This window comes from Jaculus jaculus, chromosome 23 (genome assembly GCF_020740685.1).
Source record: "Jaculus jaculus isolate mJacJac1 chromosome 23, mJacJac1.mat.Y.cur, whole genome shotgun sequence".
In the NCBI taxonomy this organism is placed as follows: Eukaryota; Metazoa; Chordata; class Mammalia; order Rodentia; family Dipodidae; genus Jaculus; species Jaculus jaculus.
Window position 1 is genome coordinate 10431850 of NC_059124.1, and position 20493 is coordinate 10452342.

Genomic DNA, 20493 nt, shown 5'->3' on the forward strand with positions numbered 1-20493 from the left:
CATCTGATTATAGTGCTCAGGATAAAATCCAGGCCTTCATGCAAGCACTCTATGAAATAAACTACATCTTGAAACCCTGGAAAATCACTCTAACAATCTCCATATGAATGTTCTATCTTTTAGAAAATGTGGTAAAAACAGTTACTCTTCTTTTAGAACTGCCTCCCTAAACATGACCGCTAAAATGTTTAGGAAAAAATTTGAGAGTCTAAGATGCAAGCCCCTCAAGACACCAGTAAATTCCCAGAGAAGAAATATATGAAAATTCTGAGCAGATATAAACTCAAATCATTCCCTTCACTTGTGGCAACATGTAATTTAACCATTAGGGGGTGTCTATCCTACCCCCACTAAAGACTTAAATATGACTCAGTTATCTTTTGTGCACCTTTTCTTCCACAATGCTTTGCAAGTTCCACGCTAGAGTCTGATCTACAATATAAAAAATTACTGTTGTGAGGGCTGGAGATGTGGCACAGTGAAATGAAGCACTTGCCAAGTACTCCAGTTCAGATCCCTAGACTCACTCACATAAAACGCTGGTTACACAAGGAGGTCCTGAGCTTCCCAAAGCAATAAAGGACATTGCCAAGGTTCTTGGTTGCCCACCAAAACTAAATGGTAAAACTCTATTGCTGAAGACACCACATACTTCTGCTGTAGGACACTGAGAAATCAAGCTAGCACTAAGCCTCTCCCACTTACTAGCTGTTACAGTGTTGGAAAGAGCTATACAGGCTGCTAGGGGGAAAAGTCACCAACAAGCCCTAACCAGCTGTGGATGCTGCGAGCTGCCCAGCGAACCAGCGAGGCAAGATGTGACCCCTGGTACAATAATGGGATGACTGTGGTGGGGGTGACTGGTCTCTGAATTTGAGTCCCCCTCTATGGGAGGGAATTCATGCCTGGTACCAAAAACCTAGTCAAAAGCTTATGACTGGGCAGGTCAAGGGGCCCTAGGGAGGAAGCTACTCCTATTGTTTGGCTAAATGGAGACATTGTACCCATCCGTTTCCTGCTAAATATCTATGTTTATCCACACAGACTAGTGCCACTGTCAGTTTACATCAAGAAACTTCTTTTTGCAGATGGGGACTCCCCGGGAGACTCAAAACTGATCAATGTGCTGCCATATGACAAGGAATGTTCAGCACCAAATAAGACATCTCTTATCATACCCTCCAATGTTTAGGGAACAGTGGAAAAGAGGTGGGGGTTAAGAATGTAAGAGCCAAAGGATGGGACACAGTGCTGTGGAATGCTGTCTTCTGGATGGAGACGGCTGTTACGTTTATAACCTCACAGCATTAATACCTGTACAACACTGGGCCCATTAACATGTCACCATTGATGTAGAAGGACAAAAAATACAAAACATCAAAATAGAAGTAGTTCTAGTTGGAGAAAAAGGTTCAGTGGAAGAGGGTGGGGAGGGGACAAAAGAAAGTAATTGAAGGGGTTATGATCTAAGTACATTATGTAAATGTATAAGAATGGTCAATAAAAGTGTTTAAAAAGGAAAAAAATTATTGTGTACTTTCATACTACTTTATGTGGGAAAATGTACTAAGTTTATTGGCTGTTACAGCTTCTCCCACTATTATTTACATCTGTCCTATACTACTTAGACAAGAAAGTTTGAAAAGATGTTAAATACTGTGATTATCAACATAACAATGACAAATCAATATGATATTAATCTTACATCAATCCTTAGTACTCACATTCTGCTTGCTGGTCTCCATTTCTATATTGTATTAAGAAATGACTCTTCAAGTATTCAATTGACAGCTTCCTGTAAGTTGTAATTAGTGTGTTAGTTATCCATTCTGTTCAGGTAAGTTCCCTGGGAAAAGAGGCTGTGACTTAGCCACTTGGCCACTCTACTAGTGAAAGATGAACTCACACAATTCTAATGGTATCTTACATTGACTCAATTCTGGGATCCTTGATCAACAGCTGGGAGAAGAACTTTAAAGCTAAGAATTTTGGGTGGAAGAGATGGCTCAGTGGTTAAAGACACTTGCTTGCAAAGCCTGATAGTCCATGTTCAATTCCCCAGTAACCACATGAAGCCATATGCATAAAGAGACATATGCATCTAGAATTTGTTTGCAGTGGCGAAAGGACTCGGTGTACCCATTCTCTCTGTGCTTGCAAACAAATAATTAACAATGATTGAAATGGGGAGGTAATATGATGGAGAATGGAATTTCAAAGGGGAAAGTGGGGGGGAGGGAGAGGATTACCATGGGATAATTTTTATAATCATGGAAAATGTTAATAAAAATTAAAAAAAAATACTTAATTATTAAAAAAGTTGCCACATGCCTTTAATCCCAGCACTTGGGAGGTAGAGGTAGGAGAATCCCCCTGAGTTCGAGGCTACCCTGAGACTACATAGTGAATTCCAGGTCAGCCTGAGCTACAGTGAGAATCTATCTTGGGGAAAAAAATAAATAAATAAAGGATTTGGGGGAGAAAAAAGAGAGACAGTTGAATAGCATCCAGTCACTGCTTTGTCACCAACTAGCAGCTTCTCATCTGCAAAATAAGCAGATTGAATTAAGTGAACTTGCTGTCACAAAATTGTGACTCAGCCTGGCATGGTGGCACACGCCTTTAGTTCCAGCACTCGGGGGACAGAGGTAGGAGAACTGCTGCAAGTTCAATGCCAGCCTGAGACTACACAGTGAATTCCAGGTCAGCCTGGGCTAGAGAGAGACCCTACCTGGAAAAACAAAACACAACGACAAAAAAAAAAAGGTCCGGGGATGCAGCGCTGTGACATTCCTGTCTAGCACGATCTCATTCCCACTGCGGAAAGATTGCTGTGCACGCCCTATTTTAAATTTACTTTTTCCCCGTCCGCCTGGGCCCTGGAACTTGAGGTGCAGAGGGGCGGGGCATGCTCCTCGCACCCGGCCAGGGCTGGGCCCGACTCTGGCCGGCGCCCTGCGGGACCCCGGGCGCCCGCCGCGGTGCCCAGCGCGCACGTCCGGCCGCGCCCGTCCGCCCCGCCGCGCCCGTCCGCCCCGCCGCGCCGCGCCGCTCACCGCGCGTCCCGGCCGCGGCCGCCGTCTCCCGCTCGGCCCAACCGCCCACCTCCCACGCCCGCGCCGTGCGCCGGGCCGCGCCGCGCCGCAGCGACCGCAGCGCTGCCGTTGGGCGCCGCGGGCCGTTCCGAAGGGGCCGTTGACAGGCCGGACGCGACGGGCGTCCGCGGCGCCCCCCGCCGGCCCGCACGCCCCCGCACGCAGCCACGCACGCCCACGCACGCAGCCTCGCACGCCCCCGCACGCAGCCACGCACGCCCCCGCACACAGCCACGCACGCCCCCGCACGCAGCCACGCACGCCCCCGCCGCTGTCGCGAGTGGCCCCGGCGCGGCCGCCTCCTCGCCCTGCGCGCCGGCCGCCGCTCCTCCGGGCGCCCAGGCCGCCGCCCGCGACCACCGCGCCGCGCCGCCGCTGCCGCCCGCGTCCGCCTCGAGCGCTGCCGGGGCCGCCCGAGGTGCCTCGCGCGCAGGGCGCGGGTCCGCCTCTGCCGCCCGCACGGCCCTGACCGAGGCCCGCCGCCTCCTGGCTGCGTCTGACCGAAACCTGACACTGGACGCCTGCCCGGGAGCCTCCGCGGGGTAACACGGCCCGCCCGGAGTTGATAGCTAGAACCGCATCACTTCGCATCTCTGCTCTTTGCTCTCCTCCTCTCCTCTCCCCTCTCCTCCTTTTCTCTCCTCTCCCTTCCTCTTCTCACCCTCTCCTCTCCACCTCCCCTCCCCCCCTCTCCTCTCTTCTCCTCTCCCTCTCCTCTCCTCTCCTCTCTCCTCCCCTCTCCTCTCCTCCTCTCCTCTCTCCCCTCTCCTCTCCTCTCCTCCTGTCCTCTCCTCTCCCTCTTCTCTCCTCTCCTCCTCTCCCCTCCTCTCCTCTCCTTTCCCCTCCCCTCCCCTCCCCTCCTCTCCTCTCCTCTCCTCCTCTCCCCTCCTCTCCTCTCCTCTTTTCTCTTCTCCTGTCCCTCTCCTCTCCTCTTTCCTCCTCTCCTCCCTTCCCCTTCCCCTCCCTTTCCCTCTCTTCCTTTCCTTTCCTTTTTCCTTTTTCCTTTCCTTTCCTCTTTCCCCTTTCCTGCTTCCTTTTTTTTTTTTTTTTTTTTTCAGGTAGGGTCTCACTCTAGCCCAGGCTGACCTGTAATTCACTATGTAGTGTCAGGCTGGCCTCGAACTCATGGTGTTGCCCCTACCTCTTATCTCCTGAGTGCTAGCATTAAAGGCTTGCAGGGTGGTGTTGTTTTGGTTTTTTTTTAAATTTAATTTAATTGCAAGCAGAGAGATGGACAGAGAGAATGGACGCTCCAGGACCTCCAGCCACTGCAGAGGACGTCGTATGTATGTGCCGCTTTGTGCATCTGGGTTTACATGGTTACTGGGGAATCAGTCTCTGCTCATTAGGCTCTGCACAGCCATCTGTCCAGCCTGTTCCTTTTTTTTTTTTTAATTTAATTTTTTTTTAACTTGAGATAGAGAGAATGGGTGCACCAAACACTCCAGCCACTGCAAACGAACTCTAAACCTCCTTGTGCATCTGGCTTATGTGGGTCCTGGTGAACTGAACCTGGGTACTTAGGTTTCACAGGGAAGTGCCTTACCCGCTAAGCCACATCTCCAGCCCCATTTTCGTTTTTTGGTGTATATGTATATGTGTGTGTATTGTTGTTTGCTTGCTTGTTTTTTTGAGGTATGGCCTGTCTAGCCCAGGCTGATCTGGAATTTACTATGTAGTCTCAGGGTGGTCTCAAACACACAGTGATCCACCGACCTCTGCTTCATGGAGTGCTGAGATTAAAGAGTGCACCACCACGCCCTGGTCGTTTTTTGTTTTTTAAATAAAACTCTGCATCACATGTCGCAAAAGTCTGTCCTAGTAAACAGAGGTGTGCAATTGAGAGCAAATCACAAGAGAACTTCAAATTAAAACCTCATGAGACACTAGTAGGCTCCACCCACCAGAATGGCTGGAAAAAGAAAGAGGGAGTCAGGGAGGGAAAAGAAATGTCAAACAATAAGAAAGGGGAAATACTAAGAACCCTCATATATTGTCTTTTGTCGTTTGTTGCTGCTGCTGGTGGTGGTGGTGGTGTTGGTTTGTTTTTCAGTGAGGGGCTCACTCTAGCTCAGGCTGACCTGGAACCCATTCTGTAGTACCTGGCTGGTCTCGAACTCACAGCCATCCTCCTATTTCAGCCTCCTGGATGCTGGGATTAGAAGCAGGGGCCACCATGCCCAGCTTGTTTTTTGGCTTTTTAAGATTTTTTAAGAGTGAACAAGAGAACAATCAGGCAGAGAGAGACTAGGGGTGCACCAGGGTTTCTTGCCACTGCAATCGAACTTCAGATGCCTGCACCACTTTAAATAGGTACTGGGAAATTTAACCTAGGTTGTCAGGCTTTGCAAATAAGTGCTGTTAACTGCTGAGCCATCTCTCCAGCTCACCCCTCCCCCCCATTTTTGTTTTCTTTTTGAAACAGTGTCTTTCTCTGAAGCCTAGGCTGGTCTAGAACTTGCAGTGGTCCTGCTGCCTCAGCCTCCCAAATGTTGGGATTACAGGCATGAGACGTCGTTCCAGGTTCATACATTTGTTAATGGATGTATAAAGTGACAACCTGTTAAAGCCCCTGTGGAGGGCTGATGATGTAGCTCAGTTGGTACAGTGCTTGTATGGCATGCACCAAGCCCTGGGTTCCATCTCCAGCACTGCATAAATCCAGTGTAATGCCACAGGCCTATAACCCTAGGACTCAGGAGCTAGAGGGAGGAGCATCTGAAGTTCAAGGCCATCCTTGGGCTATGAATCCAGTTGGAAAACAGCCTAGATTATAGGAGACCCTGTTTCAATAACAACACACTAGGAAACCTGGCAGTATGCACCAAAACAGAACACAGGCCTACCCTATGTTACCCAACAATTCTGCTCTTAAGTATATAGTCAACAGAAATTACATGTATGCTATCAAAAAATTACATTCTAGGGCTGGAGAGATGGCTTAGCAGTTAAGGCACATGCCTGTGAAGCCTAAGGACCTCGGTTCGATTCTTCAGGTCCCAAGTAAGACAGATGCATATGGTGGCGCATCTGTCTGGAGTTCGTTTGCAGTGGCTAGAGGCCCTGGCATACCATTCTCTCTCTCTCTCTCCTTTTCTCTGTCTCTAATAAATAATTAAATTTTCAGATTTGCAGAAAAATGGATGGATCTGGAAAGGATTATACTAAGTGAGGTAACCCAGGCCCAGAAAGCCAGGCGCCAATGTTCTCCCTCATATGTGGATCCTAGCTACAGATGATTGGGCTTCTGCGTGAGAAGGAAAATACTTAGTAGCAGAGGCCAGTAAGTTAAAAAGGAAATATAAAGGGAAGATAAAGGAAGGGAGGAGGGAACTTAATAGGTTGGTATTGTATATATATAAGTAGAATGATTGAGATGGGGAGGTAATATGATGGAGAATGGAATTTCAAAGGGGAAAGTGCAGGGATGGGGAGGGTATTACCATGGGATTTTTTTTTCTCTTAAAATCTTTTTTTCCCCCTTTTTCTAAATTTATTTTTTATTTTTTAGTTTTTATTAACATTTTCCATGATTTTTTATAATCATGGAAAATGTTAATAAAAATTGTGAAAAGATAAAATAAATAAATAAACTTGGAAAAAAATCAGGAAAAAAAATACTTTATTTGAGCTAGGCTTGGTGGCACACACTTTTAACTCAGCATTAGGGAGGCAGAGGTAGGATTGCTGTGAGTTCGGGGCCGCTGTGAAACTACTACTCAGGTCAGCCTGAGCTAGAATGAGACCCCACCTTGAAAAACAAAAACTTTATTTGGCCGGGTGTGGTGGCGCACATCTTTAATCCCAGCAGAGGTAGGAGGCCACCCTGAGACTACATAGTGAATTCCAGGTCAGCCTGGCCTAGAATGAGACCCTACCTTGAAAAACAAACAAACAAACAAAAAGGGAGATACAGAATGGGCATCTAGCCACTGCAGAAGAAGTCCAGATGCATGTTCCATATTGTGCATCTGGCTAATGTGGGTACTGGGGAATCGAACCTGGGTCCTTAGGCTTTGCAGGCAAGTGCCTTAATTGTTAAGCCACCTTTCCAGCCCCTAAGTAGTTTCTTTAATAATAATTTTTTTTAGGCTGGGCATAGTGGCACCAACCTTTAATATCAGCACTTGGGAAGCAGAGGTAGGAGTATTGCCATGAGTTCAAGGCCACTCTGAGGCTACATAGTGAATTGCAGTGAGCCTGGGTTAGAGGGAGACCCTACCTCAAAAAAACCAAAGGAAAAAAAAAAAAAAATTAGGGGCTGGAGAGATAGCACAGCAGGTAGGGCATTTGTCTGTAAATCCTAGCAACCTGGGTTTGATTCCCCAGTATGCACGTAAAAGCCAGATGCACAAAGTGGTGCATTCACCTGGAGTTCTTTTTCAGTGGCTAGATGCCCTGGTATGCCTATTCTCTGCTCTCTATCTCCTTGGAAATAAATAAAATATTTAAAAAATTTATGCAAAGTACTTTCTTTGGAAGAGAGTTAGGGAAAAGAGTGTTGGGTTGGGTAGATAGCTCAGTTAATGAAATGCCTGCTCTGTAAGCATGGGGACCCGCGTTCAGATCCTTGGCACTCATGGAAAGGTCCCCACGTAACAGTCAGGCTTTGGGAAGGCAAGACAGGAGGATCTCCGGGATTTGCTGGCTAGCTAGTTTTACTGATATGGTGGTTTGAATCAGATGTCCTCCTTAAGCTTATATGTTCTGGAGACAGCTAGAGGGGAATTGACCTTTGGTTGTTCAGATTTTCAGGCCAGTGCCTTAACCGCTGCACCATATCTCCAGCCCTGGATACTTCATTTATTTGGCTTGGTTTTTCCAAATAGGGTCTCACTGTAGTCCACGCTGACCTGAAATTCACTATGTAGTCTCAGGGTGGCCTTGAACTCATGATGATCCTCCTACCTCTGCCTCTTGAAAGTGTAAGCCAAAATAATTATATCCCTCCTCTATGCTGCTTTTGGTCAGGTGTTTAAGGTAGCACCAAGAAGATAACTACAAAAGCAGTGCTTCATGAATGCTAGGCAAGCTCTGTACCAACTGAGCTTCATCTCGAGCCCAAGTGTGTGTTTATGCTGGGAAGCAATTATTTCATAATTAACACAGCATAGGTGATTTCTCCATTGTGTCGACAAAACACATTCCCTAGGATAACCAGGCATAGGTGTGACAGGTTTATTTTTCACTCACTGGATGTAGAATACATTTTTTATTTTCAAGGTAGAGTCTATAGCCCAGGCTGACCTGGATTCACTGTGTAGTCTCAGGATGGCCTCAAACTCATGATGATGCTCCTACCTCTGCTTCCCATGTGCTCAAATTAAAGGTATGTGCCACCACACCAAGCTGAGGCCATCTTTTTATTATTATTTATTTATTATTTTATTTTTACTTTTCATTTGAGACAGAGGGAGGCAGATAGAGAGGATGAGAGAATGGGCATGCCAGGACCTCTAGCCACTGCAAACGAACTTCAGACACATGTGCCACCTTGTGTATCTGGCTCACATGGGTCCTAGGGAATTGAACCTGGGTCCTTAGGCTTCTCAGGAAAGTTCTTTAACCACTAAGGCATCTCTCCTGCCCTGAGGCTGTCTTTTTTTTTTTTAATTTTTTTCTTTTTCTTTTTGGTATTTTGAGGTAGGGTTTTGCTTTAGCCCAGGCTATCTTGGAATTCACTACGTAGTCTCAGGGAGGTCTTGAACTCGCTGCAATCCTACCTCTGCCTCCAGAGTGCTGAGATTAAAGGTGTGCACCACCACACCTGGCCTCTCTTTTTCTTTTTTAAAGAATTCTTTTAGGGCTGGAGAGATGACTTAGTAGTTAGGGCACTTGCCTACACAGCCAAAGGACCAGGTTTAATTCCCATGACCCACGTAAGCCAGATGCACAAGGCAGCACATGCGTCTGGAGTTCGTTTGCAGTGGATGGGTGCCTACTCTTCCTCTTTCAAATAAATAAAATATTTTAAAAATACTTTTAGGGCTGGAGAGATGGTTTAGTGGTTAAGGCGCTTGCCTGGGAAGCCTAAGGATGCATGTTCTCTCCAGATCCCAGGTAAGCCAGACCCACAGTCATGAGGCAATTGCAAGGTTGCATATTCCCACTAGATGGTGCAAGCACTTGGAGTTTGAGTGAAGTGGCTGAGGTCCTGGCATACCAATTCTCTCTCTCTCTCTCTCTCTCTCTCTTTCTCACTCACTCACTCTAAAATAAGAAAAAATTAAAAATTTTAAAGGCTTCTGTTTTCAATTTTTATTTATTTATTTACAGGCAGAGAAAGAAAACAGCATAGGCATGCCAGAGCCTCTAACCACTGCGAATGAACTCCAGTAGCATGTGCCACTTTATGCATCTGGCTTTATGGGGATTCTGGGGAATCAACCCTTGGTTGTTAGGCTTTGCTGGCAAGAGTCTTAACTGCTGAGCCCATCTCTCCAGCCCTTTTTTGGTTCGAGGTAGGGTTTCATTTTAGCCCAGGCTAACCTAGAATTCACTGTATAGTCTCACTCATGTGTAACCACCTACCACTGCCTCTGTAGTGTTGGGATTAAAGATGTATGCCACCACACCATACAAGGACCTCTTTTAATTAGCCCTGTATTGCAGTCAGGTTCACATTGCTGGCATAAATCACCCAACCAAGAGCAGCTTTTGGGTAAAAAGGATTTATTTTGGCTTACAGACTCAAGGGGAAGCTCCATGATGGCAGGAGAAAATGATGGTATGAGCAGAGGGTGGACATCACTGCCTGGCCATCAGGTGAACAACAGGAACAGGAAAGTGTGCCAAACACTGTCATAGGGAAACTGGCTATAACATCCATAAACCCACCCCAACAATACACTGCCTCCAGGAGGCTTTAATTTCCAATTGCCACCACATGGGGAACCAGAACACCTAAGTTTATGGGGGACACCTGAATCAAGCTACCACATTCCACCCTTGGCCCCCATAAACTGGTAGATATACATGATGCAAAATGCAATGCATGCATCCAACTTTAAAAGTCCCCATAGTCGAAAACATTTTAACTGAGCCATAATACCAAAAAATCCCCACCCCCAAAACCATGATGGTACAGAATAAACTCATTGCAAAAGATTGCACTGAGCATAGCAGAGGGATATTCAACCAATTCAAGATTTAAGTAGGGTAAGCATCAAACTGTAGCTCCAAGTCCAACAACTAGTCAGTGACAAGTCTCCAAGTCCGATAATTCTAACCAGCAGCAAGTCTCTGGAATTCCAATTCTGCCCCTCCAGCTGGGCTACTCACAGTCCTGGAAAACTCCATCTGGGTCCAGCAGCTTTCCTTAGCAGCCATCTCGTGGTCCTGGCATCCCCACTGGGTCTCCATGCAGGCATTCAGCAAACCTGCCTCACTGCCTATAGCTATTTCCAAAACACAAGACTGTTTCAAATTCAGTGACCCTCTCTTTCCTGCATTTCTTAAACTCTACAATACCAGGTACGATGCCAATTTGTTAATCCAGGGGGGTGTGGGGGGAATAAAGCAGACTTTGAAAAACAGGACAGGCCCCATCAAGAGTCTATATTCTCCTGTTGTCCCAGTGCAGGTCAGCTGCCCCAATCTCAAAGGCTGTAATCTCTCAAACAACTGCAAGTGAACAGGCAGCATTTTAGGCACAAAGATTTCATTTCTTTCTGTGCCATATCCCTCTGCTCACAGCAGTCCATTTCTACGCAAAGCAACCCTGCACAAGTTCTGACACAGGCATAACAGCAAGCCTCACACAAATTGCCAGCCCAGTCCAGGCAAAGCTCTTTCTCACCCTCACAAGCCAAACTTTACAGTCCATAGTTCTTACTGCATTAAGGTCTTTCAACTCTGACCAGAATAGTCCATCAAGCTGTACTTACAGCACTGCAAGGTATCTCTTAGGCCAAGGTTTCAAATCCTTCCACATTCCTCTTGAAAATCAGCTCCAAAAGGCCAAAGCCACACAGTCAGGTGTCTAGAAGCAATCCCACTCCTCTGGTACCAACATTACTGTTATAGTCAGGTTCACATTGCCGGCATAAATCACCAAGAGCAGCTTTTGGGGAAAAAAGATTTATTTTGGTTTAGAGATTCAGGGGGAAGCTCCATGATAGCAGGTGAAAATGATGGCATGAGCAGAGGGTGGACATCACCTCCTGGCCAATACCAGGTGGACAACAGAAACAGGAGAGTGTGCCAAACACTGGCATGGGGAAACTGGCTATAATACCCACAAGCCTACCCCCAACAGCATACCGCCTCCAGGAAGCTTTAATTTCCAGGGGCCATCAGCTGGGGAACCTAACATCCAGATAACCTTACTTTATGGGGGACACCTGAATCAAACCACCACACCCTGTCACTTCCATTATTCCAAGAAAGTAACTTTGAGGGTTTTGCAGTCAGCTTTGCAGAGCAGCTTGTGGTAGGGAAGGGTTTATTTTGGCTTACAGTCAAGGGGAAGCTCCTTGATGATGGGAAAATGATGACATAAGCAATAAGCAATGGGTGGACAATTGCAGTGGGAGAGTATGCCAAACACTGGCAAGGGGGATCTGGCTATAATACCCATGAGCCCCCCCCCACACACACACACAATACACTGCCTCTAGGAGGATCCAATTCCCAAATTGCTGGGGACCTAGCATTCAGAACACATAAGTTTATGGGGGGCACCTGAATCAAACCACCACAAGGGGCAATTTGCTTTTTGTTTAGTCTTACTGTGTTTAAAAAAAAAAAAAAAAAAGCAGGGGGCTGGAGAGATGGCTTAGGGACTAAGGCACTTGCCTGCGAAGCCAAAGGACCCAGGTTTGACCCCCCAGAACCCACATAAGCCAGATGCACAAGGGGGTGCATGCATCAGGAGTTGGTTTGCAGTGGCTGGAGGCCCTGGCACACCCATTCTCTCTACCTATTTCTGTATCTCTCTCAAATAAATAAATAAATAAATATTTTTTAAAAAGAACCCTGCAATCATTAAAAAAAGAAGTAGGGGTTGGGGATGTAACTTAGTTGGTACAGTGCTTGCCTAGCTTATAAAAAGTCTTGAGTTTCGTACCCAGCATGGAATAAACCTAGCATGGTGGTGCATGCCTGTGAACCAAGGACTTGGCAAGTAGAGGCAGGAGGATGAGAATCCATCATCCTTGACTACATAGCAAGCTCAACACCAGCTTGGACTACATGAGACCCTATCTCAAAAATAAAAATAGGGCTGAAGAGATGGCTTAGCGGTTAAGCACTTGCCTGTGAAGCCTAAGGACCCTGGTTTGAGGCTCAATTCCCCAGGACCCACATTAGCCAGATGCACAAGGGGGCGCACACGTCTGGAGTTCGTTTGCAGTGGCTGGAGGCCCTGGTATGCCCATTCTCTTTCTCCCTCTCTCTCTTCCCCTCTCTTTCTCGCTGTCTCTTCCTCTGTTTGTCGCTGTCAAATAAATAAATAAAAATAAACAAAAAAATTGCTGGGCATGGTGGCACAGGCCTTTAATATCAGCACTTGGGGGTAGGAGGATCACCATGAGTTTGAGGCTACCCTGAGACTATACAATGAGTTCCAGGTCAGCCTGGGATAGAGACTCTACATTGAAAAATCAAAATAAGGGCAGGAGAGATGGCTTAGCAGTTAAGTGCTTGCCTATGAAGCTTAAGAACCCCGGTTTGAGGCTCAATTACCCAGGACCCACACTAGCCAGATGCACAAGGGAGCACACACGTCTGGAATTCATTTACAGTGGCTGGAAGCCCTGGCTCACCCATTCTCTCTCCCTCTCTATCTGCCTCTTTCTCTCTCTGTCACTCTCAAATAAATTAAAATCTTTAAAAAAATTAAAATTAATCCCCCCCCAGCATTTTCCTAGGTGTACAGCTTCCCAGTTTGGGATGCAGATTCATTTTGATTTCCTGCTGAATTAATCCAAATGTTTAAGCAAGTGCCTTTAACCTAATTGCTGAGCCATCTCCCCAGCTTTTTTAAATTTTTCCTCCCAAGTACTTAAGTGATACTTTTTTAGGCTTTTTGTTTTTGTTTTTCAAGGTAGGGTCTCACTCTAGTCCAGGCTGACTTGGAATTCACTATGTAGTCCCAGGGTGGCCTTGATCCACCTACCTCTGCCTCCAAAGTGCTGGGATTCAAGGTGTGCGCCACCACACCTGTCCTTTTTTAGGCTTTTTAAGTCAGCAAAGGAACCTTAAAAAAAATTCTAATATAATGAAGAGTGGGATTTCAAAGGGGAAAGTGGGAGGAGGGAGGGAATTACCATGGGATATTGTTTACAATTATGGAAGTTGTAAATAAATAATTAACATTCTAAGCCTGGCATATTTAGGATTTGCCTTACTCTTGTTTGGTTCAGTCCAGCAGTTCCACCTATTTTGTATCCCACTATGTGGCCTTGATAAAGAATAGCAAAATGAAGTCCTATCCCGGGAAAACTGTAACACTTATTCTTCATACCAACCTCACCTCCAATTTGTTTTTTTATTTTTCGAGGTAGGGTCTCACTTTAGCCCAGGCTGACCTGGAATTCACTCTGTAGTTGCAGGGTGCCTCAAACTCACAGTGATCCACCTACCTCTGCCTCCTGAGTGCTGGAATTAAAGGCGTGCAGCACCACGCCTGGCTCTTGGTTTTGTTCTTTAAAATATTTTTTTTTTTTGCTTGTTTTTTTTCGAGAAGGTGTCTCACTCTAGCCCAGGCTGACCTAGAATTCACTCTGTATCCTCAGGGTGGCCTGGAACTCAGGACAGTTCTACTTCTGCCTCCCAAGTGTTGGGATTAAAGGCATGAGCCACCACACCCAGCTAAATTTTTTATTAAAGTAGATTTTTCTCTTTCTTGTTTTAAATATTTTATTTTTTACTTGAGAGAAAAAGAGGAAGAGAAAGAGAGAGAGAGAGGACACGCCAGGACATCTAGCCACTGCAAACGAACTGCAGATGCATGTGCCATTTTGTGCATCTGGCTTATATGGGTCCTGAGGAATCAAACCTGGGTGCTTTGGCTTTGCAAGCAAGCATGTTAACTGTTAAGCCATCTCTCCAGCCCTTAAAATTTTTTTTTTTTTCAAATAGTGATCTTTACAGTATGAACAAATTGTGTGTTGGTCCTGTTCCCCTCCTGTTATTCTATGTCCCCCCCCCTCCCTGACTCTATTCCACTGAGGGTCCTCCGCAATGAGTTGTTGATATTCACCATCAGGTTATGAATGCATGTCTATCCCTGTGAGGGAGGGGGATGTTCTTTTTATTTTCTTAAAAAATTTATTTATTTCAAGATACTTTATTTTCTTTAATATTTTATTTTAGTTTTATTTATGAGAGAGAGGGAGAGAATGGGCGCACCAGGGCCTCCAGCCACTGCAAAGTAACTCCACATGCATGCACCACCTTGTGCATCTAGCCTATGTGGGTCCTGGGGAATTGAACCTTTGGTCCTTTGGCTTTGCAGGCAAGTGCTTTAACCACTGAGCCATTTCTCCAGCTCCAAGATGCTTTATTTTCTTTTTTGGGTGGTTTTTTTTTTTCGTTTTTCAAGGTAGGGTCTCACTCTAGCCCCGGCTGACCTGGAATTCACTATGAAGTCTCAGGGTGGCCTTGAACTCACAGTGATCCTTCTACCTCTGCCTCCTGAGTGCTGGGATTAAAGGTGTGCACCACCACGCCCGGCTAAGATGCTTTATTTTCAAAATGGGTTACAACACTAAGCCTTAGGTCCATTCTGCCACTGTACAAGCTACAAATGCTTGCTCAGCAGCTGAGGGGCACACTTTAGTATGTTTGAATAGTGAATAAAAATCTATATAAAGCAAATATTCAAATAGTTTCCATTTGAATACAGTTTCGTGTGACCCTATCGCCTAGCCTTTGGCACTGCTGCACATATACCAGCCCTGCTCTTACGACATTTCACAACCAGCAGTCATTAAGTTAAACGGCCCCCAAGCCCCGTAACTCAAGCTACACTTGTAGTTGACAGCCTCAGCAATAGTATCTTCGCACTGATGCGAGTGGAAGCACAGCTGCCAGGTGACCGTCCGTCCCCCTCTCCTGGGCACACGACACAAGCGGAGCGCTGCCAGCCTGCTCCTCCACGTCGGGCGGGAAGCCTGCTTCTGAACTTGCTTCCTGAGTTGCCACGCTGGTGGTGACATCACGTGATAGATATAGTCTCTGAGATCCACTGAGAGGAGAAGCAGTGTAGGCACTCGGGTGTTCAAAGAGCATCCCATCTCCCACATGCATTTCAGGCAGGTTACGGCGCTCAAAGATCCAATCAAGGCCATCACTGTAGGTCCCCAGTGCTGGAGGAGAGCTACTTCTGGTCTGGTTTGGGTCTCCTCTGCAGCAGGTGCTCTGCATGTGCGTGATCATAAAGGATGCAACTGAACCATCCATGTGCTCCACCATTCACGTAATACACAGAGGTTGGGTCATTCAGTTCGGTCCCCAGTGCTGGAGGAGTGTTACCTTTCATCTGGTTTGGGTCTTCTCTGCAGCAGGGCCTCTGCATGTGCATGATCAGAAAGGATGCAACTGAATGATCCATGTACTCCCCCATTCACGTAATACACAGAGGTTGAGCCATTCAATTCGTCCTCATCACTGCAGCCAGTCTGCTCCTTCAGCACAATTTTTTGTCAATGATATTGACTGCAACTGTGAAAGCTGATGCAATGTAGTATCTGCCTGGCTCAGCTAACCCTGTGATTCTCACGCCACAATCTGATGGAATGTACCTGTCTAGTGCTGGGTTGATTGCACTGGTGATCTCTTCGAATTTAAGCTTCACATCCTCAGATCCACCAATGTCAGGCAAACACATGTGGAAACCAAACTCCGCTCCCGTGTCAAAGACACAGCAGGCATCAGATGCTGCTTGCACGAAGAAGACCATACAGTCATTCCCTACACGGAAGCTGACACCAATGACATTTGTATTTAGCTCTTTTGCGTGTTCCAAGAGAAGTCTGCTGGTTTTATGTGTGGCAGCAAATTTCACACTGAGACAACAGACTGCTTTGTAACCAGTGGCAATTCTCAAAACCAACTTTGCCTTTGGGTGCATTCTGGCAACTCATGAACTCCACTATCAAGCCATCATCTGGACTCCATTACTGGCAGCATAATTAATTTGAGACATTTGTTTACAGGGATTTGCATAGATAATCCTCTCTGGAGGTACACTAAGACTCTGAACCAACTGTATTTCAGTTATGCTAGCACAGTTGAATCCTGTCCCATTGGCAGCTAGGGTGTTCACTGTGGTTTTGCTGTCATTACATTTGACTGCATAAAATGGACACGAGCAAGAGCTCTTAACCACCTTAGATGTTTCTTTAAAATGTCTCCATGGACTGGAAAGATGGCTTAGCGGTTAAGCGCTTGCCTGGGAAGCCTAAGGACCCTGGTTCGAGGTGCGATTCCCCAGGACCCACGTTAGCCAGATGCACAAGGGGGCGCACACGTCTGGAGTTCGTTTGCAGTGGCTGGAGGCCCTGGTGCGCCTATTCTCTTGCCCTCCCTCCCTCCCCCCCGCCCTCTTTCACTCTCAAATCAATCAATCAATAAAATGTTTCCATGGCCTGCAACATAAAAAGAATCCTTTTTCTTTCTTTCTTTTTTTTTTTTTTTTTTTTTTTTTTTGCTTATTTTTACTTATTTGAGAGCAACAGAGATTGAGAGAGAAATAGGCAGAGAGAGAGAGAGAGAATGGGCGCGCCAGGGCTTCCAGCCACTGCAAACCGAACTCCAGACGCGTGCACCCCCTTGTGCATCTGGCTAACGTGGGTCCTGGAGAATCGAGCCTCGAACCGGGGTCTTTACGCTTCACAGGCAAGTGCTTAACCGCTAAGCCATCTCTCCAGCCCAATAAAAAGAATCCTTATAATCAAAAGAAACATCATTAATTTTTTAATCCAGAATGTCCTTTGACAATAAAGCAGTCAATCTCTTCCTTATTAAAGTTGTTCATGGTTTCTCAATGTGCCTATGGGAAACTAAGAGATGGTATTAAGGAAATTATTTCTAGCTTCTCAAAGGCAATCATACAGAAATTCCAAACTTCGTGTCCTTGGAGCAGCGGTGGAAGCGTTCTCAGAAGGATGGCATGCCGCTGGCCCACCCCACGGAGATGCTATCCATGCCTGTGCTGGAGCCAGAGCCGGCCGCCTGCCACCGTGCCCGTCAGTCCTATCGCTCCCGCCTGCTGGTGGCGCCCAGCTGCTGGCCGAGGGCGCAAATGTTGTTTGTATATTTGTGCAGAAAGGCTTGTGGGGGGGGGGGGGTTAAGGTCACACTAGGGTCTTTTGTGGCTGCAAACAAGTGCTTTATGTGACCCAAGCAGTCAGGAGGCCTTGCAAGCCTGTAACAGCCAAGCCATCTTCCCCGCCCCTGGTTTTGTTCTTGGGAGACCACCTCTCACTCTGCAGCCCAGGCTAGTCTCCTACTCAGGGCTATCCTCCTGCCTCAGCCTCCTTCGCGCTTGCTGGGATTACAGGCCTAAGCGTCCTGGGCCATTCCCCGCCCTGTACCTGCGGCATTCTGTAGTCCCAGGCAAGCCTTAAACTCACAGCAATCCCACCTCTGCCTCGCAAGTGCTGGGAATAAGGCACGTACCGCCATACGTAACCAGCTTATGAACTGTTCTTAAAGATTTTTTTTTCTTCTTTTTTTTGGTTTTTCGAGGTAGGGTCTCACTCTGGTCCAGGCTAACCTGGAATTAACTCTGTCATCTCAGGGTGGCCTTGAACTCATGGCAATCCTCCTACTTCTGCCTCCCGAGTGCTGGGATTAAAGGCGTGCGCCACCACGCCCGGCAAAGATTTTTTTTAATGTACACTTAAGTACGTGGGTTTGTCCGACCCGAGTCCACTTTTGCTTCAGTTGTCCTATCTTTCCGCTTTTTCCTCCCTCTGTCATTCCGACAAGTCTGAGCCACAAGTTGACAGGACGTCACGTACGTCCGGGAAGCCAGTGAGCAACCGGCCTCGGCGAGAGTCAACAGGAAAGTACCGGTCCCACGCAGGAAGTGACCTCGAGCGAGGGCAGAAGGTGCGGCGGAGTCCCCGGCTTCCCTCTCGCGCATTTCCGGGTGCCAGCCCCTAGGCCCGTCCCTCTGCGAGCGCATCCCGGGCTTCCACGGCCACCCCCGCAGGCGTCCCTGGGCCGCAGCCGGCCGCGGCCTGCGACGTCCCGGTGACCAGCTGCACGCCGCGGCCAATCGGCACTCGCGCAGGCGGCCCTCAGGGGACGCTCCTTCCGCTCCACACGGCAGCCTGCGTCATCCGCTGATGGACGTCCCGCCCAGCCAATCAGCAAGCAGCCGGGCCCAGCCCACCCTCAGCGCAACCAATGAAGACGAAGAGCAGCATGGGACACGCCCCCTCCCTTGGAAAGAACCTGCAGAGGCGAGTGTGGCACCTGTGAGGTGACAACTGTCTGGCACCCAGCGTGGCTGGCCCCCTGTGTCTCTGGGGTGCGGTGGGGGTCACAGGTTTTTTGTTCCTTTTCTGCCACCACCCCCGAGCGGGCCCGGGGCTCACATCCGTCCCGCCTTGAGTAGCCCTCGTCCGCTCCTCCGGCCGGCGCTCCGCACGCGCTCCCCGCGGGCAGCCCGGGAAGCCGCGGGCCGCCGGCGCCTCCCCGCGGTCGGCCGGAGCCCAGCCGGGTGGGCGGAGCCGCGAGCCGAAGCTTCTTAAGGTGGAACAGACCTGCCGGGGGTGAGCGCTCCGCGGGCCGCCTCCCACCCCGCTTCCCACGAGGCTTCCGAGCTTGATTCTAGTCCTATTTTGGGGGAAGTTAATCAGATTGAGAAGAGGTTATAAAAAGGCATAAACCTAGCCGGGCGTGGTGGCGCACGCGTTTAATCCCAGCACTGTGGAGGCAGAGGTAGGAGGATCGCTCACTGTGAGTTCGAGGCCACCCTGAGACTGCACAGTGAATTTCAGGTCAGCCTGGGCTACAGCGAGACCCTACCTCGAAAGCAAACAAACAAACAAAAATATTTATTGCGTGTGTGGGTATGGCACACCAGTTTCTTGCCACTGCAATGAACTCCAGATGCATGAGCCACTTTGTGTTCTGCTTTTCTATGTGTATTTGGGAAATTTAACCCAAATCATCAGATTTTGTGAACAAAGTCTTTAACTACTTTTAACTACTTAGCATAGCTTTCTTTTTCTACCACTGAGCATCTCTCCAACCCTAAAAAATGTACTTATTGGGGCTGGAGAGATGGCTGAGCGGTTAGGGCGCTTGCCTTCAAAGCCTAAGGACCTAGGTTTGATTCCTCATATAAGCCAGATGTACATGGTGGCACATACATCTGGAGTTCGTGTGCATTGGCTGGAGGCCCTAGCACACATGTTCTCTATCTGCCTCTTCCCCTCTCTCAAAAAAATAATTTGAAAAAATGTATTTGTTATCTATACTTTTCCACAGCTTGATTACTTTGAGACAAATTTCAAACATTTCGTGCCCAAGTACTTAAGTGTACATTATACATATCTTTAAGAACAATTTCATAAAATGGTTATGTATGGTGGTACATGCCTTATTCACAGCACTTGGGAGGCAGAGGTAGGAGGACTGCTGTGAGTTTGAGGCTTTCCTGTGACTACAGAATGAGATCCAGGTCAGCCTGGGCCAGAGTGAGACTCTACCTCAAAAAGTTTCATCAAAACATTAAAATTAATTTGTGTATATGTAGAGGTCAAAGAACATTTTCAAAGTACACACCCCTTTGTATCTAGCTTCATGTGAGTGCTAGGGAATTGAAGCCTGAGTCATCAGGCTTTGCAAGCAAGTGACCTTAACCCTGTTTTTTTGTTTTGTTTTGTTTTTCAAGGTAGGGTCTCACTCTAGTCCAGTCTCAGGGTGGCCTTGAACTCACAGTGATCTCCTACCTCTGCCTCCCGAGTGCTGGGATTAAAGGTGTGCACCACTATGCCTGGTTTCATTTCAGATTTTTTCCAGATACCTTATTAATTTTTAACAATATGTTTTATTTTTTAATGTATTTGAGAGAAAGAGGCAGACAGAAAGAGAGAGAATGGGCGCTCCAGGATCTCGAGCCACTGCAAAGGAGCTCCAGATGCATGTGCCACCTTGTACATCTGGATCCTGGGCAATCAAACCTAGGTCCTTTTGGTTTGCAGGCAAGCGCCTTAACTCCTAAGCCATCTCTCCAGTCCTGCCTTAATTAATTGTTTTTGCTTTGGAAGGAGGGTCTCTCTATAGCCCAGATTGATCTGGAACTCACTCTGTACCCCAGGTTGGTCTCAAACTCATGGAGATTCTCCTGAACCACCATCAGCCGCCTGAATGTTGAGAATAAGAGTCTGTACCACTACGCCTGGCCTAGTTGTCTTTTTCTAATAAGGATTTCTCC

General features: G+C 47.4%; 3 protein-coding genes across 3 annotated transcripts in view; all 3 read right to left on the reverse strand.

Annotated features, from left to right (window-relative positions):
- The window catches only part of Slc2a3 (solute carrier family 2 member 3), an 86760-nt gene extending 83689 nt beyond the window's left edge, over window positions 1-3071 (reverse strand). Inside the window, exons 1-2 of the mRNA XM_045139727.1 lie at window positions 3057-3071; window positions 1725-1795 (exon numbers count right to left, since the gene is read on the reverse strand). Coding sequence (XP_044995662.1) covers window positions 1725-1745 — 21 coding nt within the window. The 5' untranslated portion in view covers window positions 1746-1795; window positions 3057-3071. The remainder of the gene's footprint in view (window positions 1-1724; window positions 1796-3056) is intronic.
- Window positions 3072-14694: 11623 nt separating this feature from the next.
- Window positions 14695-15517, reverse strand: LOC123453251 (ornithine decarboxylase-like). Its single transcript, XM_045139812.1, has one exon. The coding sequence runs from the start codon at window positions 15510-15512 to the stop codon at window positions 15084-15086; it is 429 nt and encodes a 142-aa protein (XP_044995747.1). The 5' UTR covers window positions 15513-15517; the 3' UTR covers window positions 14695-15083.
- A 209-nt stretch (window positions 15518-15726) lies between these two features.
- On the reverse strand, window positions 15727-16170 carry LOC101596269 (ornithine decarboxylase-like). Its single transcript, XM_045139811.1, has one exon. It carries the CDS (start codon window positions 16168-16170, stop codon window positions 15727-15729), a length of 444 nt encoding a protein of 147 aa, XP_044995746.1.
- Window positions 16171-20493: the final 4323 nt, after the last annotated feature.